Below are 7,934 nucleotides of genomic sequence, written 5' to 3'. Positions count from 1 at the left end.
CAAACGCTTACTCCCATTTAACATGAGATTGATCTTAACTCTCATAATGACATTCGGAGGGAAATTCGAACGTCTAAAAATATCTTGATGTGATCTAGTCGGGCTGGCTGGGCCTCTCTTTATATACCTACATGAGTATGTACAGAAATAATCTCAAGAAAACCCTGAATATTAACGAGGGAGGTGGGGAAGTGGGATGGAGGGGGCTGATGGCTGTGTGTGCGCGCGTGTCTCTTGGGAGGTCGCGGTGCTTTTCCATGCGACCGCAGCCCGGCCCGGCCCCAGCGCAGGCCGGGGCAGGCCCGGACCCGGCAGCTCCGCGGGGCCCGTCGGGTCGTCGTCGCGGCGCTGACATCATCGCGCAGGAAGCCGGGGAAGCAGAAGCAGATCACCGCGAGGGTGACTCCGGTCGGGGGAGCGGAACATGCCTTTGATGCGAGGGGGGGGGGGGCTTCCAGAAAGAACAAGCAATCACGCAGCGCGCTCAGGCCGCGGGAGGAAAAGAAAAAAAAAAAAGAACAAAAACCAAGAGGAAATAGATGTTTCCAGTTAAGCTTCCCCCCCAGCACGACCAGTCACGGATGATGTGCCGGGCGGTTACGCGGCAGCATGGTGAATAGAATAAGTAATGTCACGGCTAATGGAAAACACCTGCAGGTAATTTCACCGCGAGAGGCCAGGCCGGGCGTGAGCGCGGGCTGGCGGGGGAGATAAGTCAAATCAGCCCGACTATCTAGTGCACAGACGATGAGAAGCGCCGACGTCCCCAAACATTCGTTCGCGGGGTTAGGAACCCCGCACGCACGCACGCACGCCGCCCGGGGGGGGTGATGGGACACGCCGGGGGGGAACAAAGGCATCAAAGTCTCCAGGGTTGACCCGAAGGCGGACGTCGTTGGCGTCCGGCCCTTCCAGGAAGTCAAGCCTCTGATGTCAGCTGACGGGACGAGGGCGACACCTGGTGGTCGCCGCCCGGCGCTGCAGGGCAGCTCTGGCACGACTACGCCCGCTCCTCTGACATCACGAGAACAATTCAAATGCATCACTCGATTTTTATTGAACAAAAAAGGAAAAAAAAAACAAAAAAAAAAAAAACAAAACAATAATTATTAAAACTAGATGACAAAGAGAGACAATAAGTGGCGGTTTGATGGGTTGAGCACAGAGATGCAACGGTGACCGAGCAACCCCAACTGTCTCTGGTTTATCCTCTTGTCCATGATCCACAGGTCAGAAAAGTCTGTCTCGGCAGCTTCGGAGGGACGGTACAGTAAGTGCTGGATTGTTTAAATAGTCAAAATGTTTAAAAAGGAGGCGTTTCACCCAGGCAACACGATGTAAGCAAACAGCTGCACCAAGCTTGGGGGGGTGGAGGGCAGTAGAACTTCCTGCAGGTCTTCCTGGTGGCCTCCTATTGGTCCTCATGTTAAAATCAAAGGTCCTCGTGCTCCTGTGGGTTTTGCGCGTCCACTACTTCTGGCTCTTCCTCTTCCCCTTCTAATGGAAAGAGGATAACACAATAAATAATATGATCATGCTTTTGTGTACGCATTTGTATGAAAACAAAATAGAATATTATAATATAATCTCTTTTCTCACGCATTCCAATTTATTATAGGGAAAACAACACACACACACACACACACACACACACACACACACACACACACACACACACACACACACACACACACACACACACACACACACACACACACACACACACACACACACACACTCTTCCAACTGGGGTTGAATTGCGTTTCTTTCTATTCATGCAGTTAAAGCGGCGTGTGGACCCTACCGGGCTGCGGTGTTTCAACACAACCTCCGTCCTGCTCCTCGTAGCCACCGGCACAGACGCACAGGAAGCTGCCGCCGGTGTTGACACAGTCCTGGTGCGGCTGCGTGCAGGCGGGCTCGGGCCGGGAACACTCGTCAATATCTGGCGACGCACGGCGGAGCACGGTGACACGGCCGCACCACTGATAAGGCTTTCATTTGGACTTAGATGAAGTCCAAAGCTATTTCATGCCGTCCTACAAGGTCCACTAAACACGTTTGTGAGTTGTTGTTGAGGGAGATAATGGCTTTCCAGAATTTACCCAGAACCTCTCCCCTGTGCTGGTTTCCCCACTGAGCAGTGTCTACGGGAGGGGTTCTGAGAATTATAGGGCGGATACGGTTTTCTGCAACACTGAATCAATGTTTCTGGAAAGACCCACGTTAGACAGATTTCCCATTTCTATTGGGACACTTGGATAAATATATCAAAGGATAAGTATATTTATATATGCTATTTCACCATTCCTGTTTTGTTTTAGGCAAAAAAAATTGCCTTTTGTTCCATTTTCTTTTATTGTTTTGATAAATTGTAAATAGTTTTTCCTCATAGTATATTTCTCACATAATAAACACATTCTTAACATATAAATAAACCTATTATGATTCTGATAAGGGAGCTTTAAATTAAGAAGATAAGGGAATGTGATTAATTATTTTCATGCAACAGTGTACACACACACTCTCCAATAAGATCACCATTGTCCATCCATAGTACTAGTGTGCGGTAGTTAAGCGTCTCTTTGTTTACCTGTGCAGGTGCCCTCTTCATCCTGGTAGCCGCTGGCACACTCCTGGCACTCGTCAGGACCGGCTCCTGTGCAGCCGGCGCAAACCCGGTCGCAGGCTGACACACACACACACACACACACACACACACACACACACACACACACACACACACACACACACACACACACACACACACACACACACACACACACACACACACACACACACACACACACACACACACACACACGGTTTATATAGGTATCCATGATTTCATTAAAATATTTACAATATCCCAGTGGGGAACTCAGGAAATAAGTCATTCTAAAATGGAAATTTTTAATTCAATCTAGATTAAGTTTTTTTTCAGACTATATGTATGTGTGGCCGTTTCACCTTCCACCTGCCACCCAAGTGGCGTGTTTCAGGCGGGGTGGTAGACACCAGTTAATTGTAGGGTGAGGGCCAGTTGGAATTAGCCCAGGAGCAGCTGGAGGCGTGTCATGACAAGGGCTCCTCTCCTGAGTGTGTGTGGGGGATGGGGGTTTTACCTGTTTCTCGTTGGACCGACCAACGAGCAACAGGTATGCAGCCACGCTGATCCCAATCACCTTGATCCAGGTCAGGTGTGGCTGCTCAAACCACACCATCCCCACGCCACATTATGGCTAATGATTAACAGCTGATTTATGACTTTCAAACTTTTGGCCAGAGTTTTCTGGTTTTAAAGATAGCTCTCCCTAGGGCCGCCCCCTGAAAGTCGACGAGTCTAATCCTCGGTCGGAAACCCGTCAGTCGACTGAAATTCTTCCAAGTCGAGCAGTCGTTTTGTTTGGGCGGGCCCAACCGACAAACCTGTGAGTCGGGTACAGCCCTAGCTCTCCACGACGGACCAGCCCCGTGTTTGAAGTCCTCGGTCCACAATCAATGAAAAATGTCGCTGTAAATCGGGCGACGTGCTGTCGAAAGACGATGCACAGGCGAGAACCAGACCGCCACTCCAAAACGAGCGCTCGTCAGGAAGGGCGATCCGCCGCGCGCTGTCGGCGGTCTCTCCGGTTACCTTTGCAGGAGTGCGAGCCGTCCGTGTTGAGGCAGAACTCGTCTTCTTTACACGGGGGAGGGTCTCCGGAGCACTCGTTCACATCTGCGACGGGATCAAAACAAAGTGCAGCGGGTTGGACGGACGTTTGCGTTACACCCCCCCCCCCCCCGCCGCCGTCATTGACTCAGGCATCAGACGGGAGACAGAGCGGCTGTTCTTAAAGGAAGAAATACGGGACTCTATGACGCTGTATATGCCCTGTGCGGCGTGATAAACGTCTCAAACAGCCCAGACACCGGGCCATTAGCAGTGATGCGTCAAAAAGGTATAATACCGAAAATGAATGTCCCTGCCGGGGGATTGCTTCCCCAAACTGATCGGTAGAAGAGCAGACACCATATTTTTCCGCATCTTAGCGCTGAAGCAATTCCCCCAATTCCACATGAATCATATATTGTATGTTATGATTATTATTATTTATTTTTTTTTTTTTTTTTTTTTACAATCAAAATGGGAATACAGCATTTAAGAACCCCTCATGTGACCTTGATGGAAGACAAGGTGACTGAATAAACAGCCAGAGATATTGTATTTACCAGTCCGGCAAACATTCTTATCACTTGTCTTATCAGATCGCATTCTCTACAATTCCGTAAAGCCCTCCATGCAGGATACAAACCGGACATAAAACATCCTTAAGACCCATTTCCCCCCACCCATATTAAAAACATACTGTTTAAATTTTTCCTGTTTATCTCTGATGGTATCAGAGATATGGTACCCATCCATTTTGCATGTATGGACCACAAATTCCCAATTTCTAAATTTTAAGTATTGTTCCATACGCACAGTACCAGAGTACCACAGAACACAATCTGCTATAACATTACGATCACTTTAGCATGGACGTTTAATCCATTTTTCCTCTATTAGAAGCGGCTAATAGGCTCCTATGTGTCGAAAAAACAGAAATCTCAGAGTCACTTGTCATTTATTCCGACATCTTTCATGACTCCCGGCATCTCTGTTCGGAGTACACTGCGTAGCCGTTCATCCGTTGAGTGAAGTAATAATACCATAACCATCCATTAACGTCCAAACGGGCTGACAGTATCGGCGCACCTCCCGACCCTGGCAGCGCTCAATGCGCTGAGCATCGCTCGCTTCTGCTTTTATTTTTTATTTTTTCCTTCCCCTACCCCCGGACGAGCCGCGGCCTCTCACCGACACAGGCTTCCTGGTCGTCCTCCTCCCAGCCCGCCTTGCACTCGTCACAGTCCTGGTTGGTTCCGCCGGAGCAGGTCTGACACGACTCGTGGCACTCTGCGGCGGAAAGGGGAGGCAGGGGGACAGGGGGTCTCACTTTCACACGGAACGGACGCTTCCCCCCGGTACGTCTCGGAAAACGCCGGGTGGAGGGGGGTCGGAGGACGCAGGGGGAGGAGGAGGAGGAGGAAACGCGGCACCTGTACACAGAGCGAAGGTGTCGTTCCTGACTTCGCCGTAGAAGCCGGCGTCGCAGTCGAGGCAGAGCTCGCCGTCGTAGCCGCGGTGGCAGCTGCACTTTCCGTCGCCCGCCCGGGTCCCGTCGCCGTCGCACGCCCCGTTGCCGTGGCAGGGCCTCTCCGAGCCCCCCACGCACGCTGCGGTGGCGAGAGAGGCAACATTTTGTACAATTTCTAAAGTGCATCTTTCTGCTTAACTGGTTATTTCATAAGCTATTGTACAGGACTGTATATTTTATCTGTTTTATTTTGAGGCTAAATCTGTGGTTAATCCCGAGGTTTGGTGTAGATTGCCATGTCTAACTGTGTACAATAAAACTGCTAGGTTTATTGTGTATTTACCAATTTTTTTTTTTTTTTTTTTTTTTACATTATATTTTCCATCTATCTTACATTCATCTATCAGATAAATTAACCAAATAAACAACGCCAGTGTTCCCTTGAAATTATTCTCACTAGATGGCGCTGGACAGGCAGGCAAGTGTGCGCCGCTGCATTTGTTACTTGCGCTGTCACTTGACTCGGTGGCGGCAACTTTGTAAACCCCCCCCCCAAAAAAAAACAACACACGTGGTCCTCACCGTTGCAGTCAGCTCCGAAAGTCCCTTTGGGACAGCACACTTTGATGGTCTCGACGCAGAACCATTTATGCAGATCGGGATGTTTCGTTTTTCTGCGTTGCAACAGAGAAGGAAGACGACAAAGGTAAGTTTACCATCGCAGTTTTGACACCGCCACTGATCGGTCGGTCGATTTCGCGAAGCACATTTGGACGAAAGGTCAGTCGCGTTCTTCGGGGTCCAATAGGGAAGATTCTGAACGGACTTGCCACTGCAGCTGGCTGCGTGCGCGCACACGCACACACACACACACACACACACACACACACACCTCTTGAACCACCAGGTCTCAAAGTGGTCTTCCTCCTCTTCTACCATGCGGTTGCACTCGAAGCTGCTGCTCTCACACAGTCCCTCCACGATCTCCATCAGACGAATCTCACTGCGCGGTGGGGGGGGGGGACGACACCATGAGAGCAGTCAATCGGATTTTGGGCAAGCACGGCACACTTTGGCTGGCGGGTAAACAACATCACCGAGTCCTGACCTGGCGACATTACGCAAATAAACCCTTCAAATGAAATGTTTGTTGTGGCATTGTGGACCCACGCCCGGTCTCACCTGGTCTCGTACTTGGACAGTTTCCTCTCCTCCCATGCTGTGTTTCCGCCGCCAAAGTTCTGCTTCGCTGTCCTCTCAAAGCCCTTGGATGTAAAGACGGGGTTAATCCGGATATACAAACAGACACCTGCAACTCAAAGCCGAGCAGGCGATAACCGTGGTTCGGGACGTCAACTTCATTTTCACCAGGGGCCTTCAACTGAAATGACCTGGGGGCCACTGGTCAGGTTGTCCTGTCCTTGCATGTTAACCGTCAAGGGAAAACTGAAACTGCCTGTGTATTTTTTTGATAGTTAAGGCCTAATAATACATATTGTCATCATTAAAATAAAAAATAAAAAATAAGGATCTTTGCTTTATTCTTTTTTTTAATGTTCTGAAAACATTGGGTAAATTTGCCTCGATTATTAACTCAGCATTTTAGCAATGCATTGTAAACACGGGCCGCCTTAAATTGTGTGGCCCGGGGGCCACTGGGCAAGTGGTCTGAGGCCCCTGAATTGCACAGATATTATTTGACTTGAGTGTGTGTGTGTGTGTGTCTGCAAAACCTGCACAATTTCCCATTTTTTAAGGAGTGTGACCTGATGATACAGAGGTTTCATTGATTATTTTTAGGTTCATTGCATATTGCAATTTGTCTCTTATTCTTATTGGTTTATTAATTATTATTATTATCTCCTTTATGAAGTATCCTTCCACCAAACACACAACTCGTGCATTTTAAAGTGCGCCTCACCTTGTTGAAGTTGTGCGTTATCTGTTGGCAGGTAGAACAGGCGCTCTTCAAGTCTCTCTTGGCTCCGGCGTTTAGGCACAACAACAGCAGAGCCGCACAGGACACGAGCCGCAGCATTTTAGGCTCTTTCGCTCCGTACACGCACCGCACGGCTCCGCCACCTCTCCGCCGACCGTTCTGACCATTCAATTCGCGTCGTATAGCTGCAAAGTGGGATTTACATGCCGGGTTCCGAGAGGGGAGGAAGGCGCAGTTTTACATTTCCGCGTCTGTCCGTCGGTATGATTGTGGCTTGCGGTGATTGGCCGAGCGGAAACGTCAATCGAATAGACAGCCAATCACAAGGCGCCACGCCCGGGACAAAGGTGCCGTCTCGACCCATGTGGGGAATCCAGGGACGCTGAATATTAATATTAATATATGTGAAGTAAACGTAAGACTGGCGTGTGACAGGGAGAACCGAGGTGTATATACATATATGAAAATCACTTTAGAATTTTGAATGAGGAAAACTACGCGTCTGTTTTGAATGTTAACTGACGCGGATGCTGCATTCCAGTGGCGTAAGAACTCGGAACAAAACCGACATCCCTTTTTGGAAAAGTTGGGGAGTCGAAAGGTCTATTTTTGATTTTACGGACTCTTGCGCGCCTCTGTATCATATGTTGACGTGCGTTTTGTTGTGTAGGCTTCACAAGCTTTGCCAAACACACACACACACACACACACACACACACACACACACACACGCGTTTGCTGCGGGCGTTCGTGTTTTCCCGTGCAAGTCCAGGGCCAAATTGAGCTCGGAGGGAGGAACCGCCGGGCCAGAATGACCGATTTCCGAGTTCAATTGAACGCAGCATCGCCCACGTGAAAAAAACACGGCGGCG

General features: G+C 49.4%; 1 protein-coding gene across 1 annotated transcript; it reads right to left on the bottom strand.

The window, feature by feature from the left end:
- Positions 1-1,038: 1,038 nt before the first annotated feature.
- creld2 (cysteine-rich with EGF-like domains 2) lies at positions 1,039-7,205 on the bottom strand. The gene is made up of 10 exons (XM_080022422.1): positions 7,045-7,205; positions 6,306-6,388; positions 6,016-6,126; positions 5,706-5,797; positions 5,086-5,262; positions 4,844-4,942; positions 3,638-3,721; positions 2,594-2,689; positions 1,805-1,945; positions 1,039-1,497 (listed from the first exon to the last, which is right to left on the bottom strand). Exons 1-10 carry the CDS (start codon positions 7,159-7,161, stop codon positions 1,433-1,435), a joined length of 1,065 nt encoding a protein of 354 aa, XP_079878548.1. The 5' UTR covers positions 7,162-7,205; the 3' UTR covers positions 1,039-1,432.
- Between the last annotated feature and the right edge of the window lie 729 nt (positions 7,206-7,934).

Source organism: Zeus faber (assembly GCF_960531495.2).
Source record: "Zeus faber genome assembly, chromosome: 21".
Taxonomy (NCBI): Eukaryota; Metazoa; Chordata; class Actinopteri; order Zeiformes; family Zeidae; genus Zeus; species Zeus faber.
This window is presented reverse-complemented; position numbering and strand designations above follow the sequence as displayed.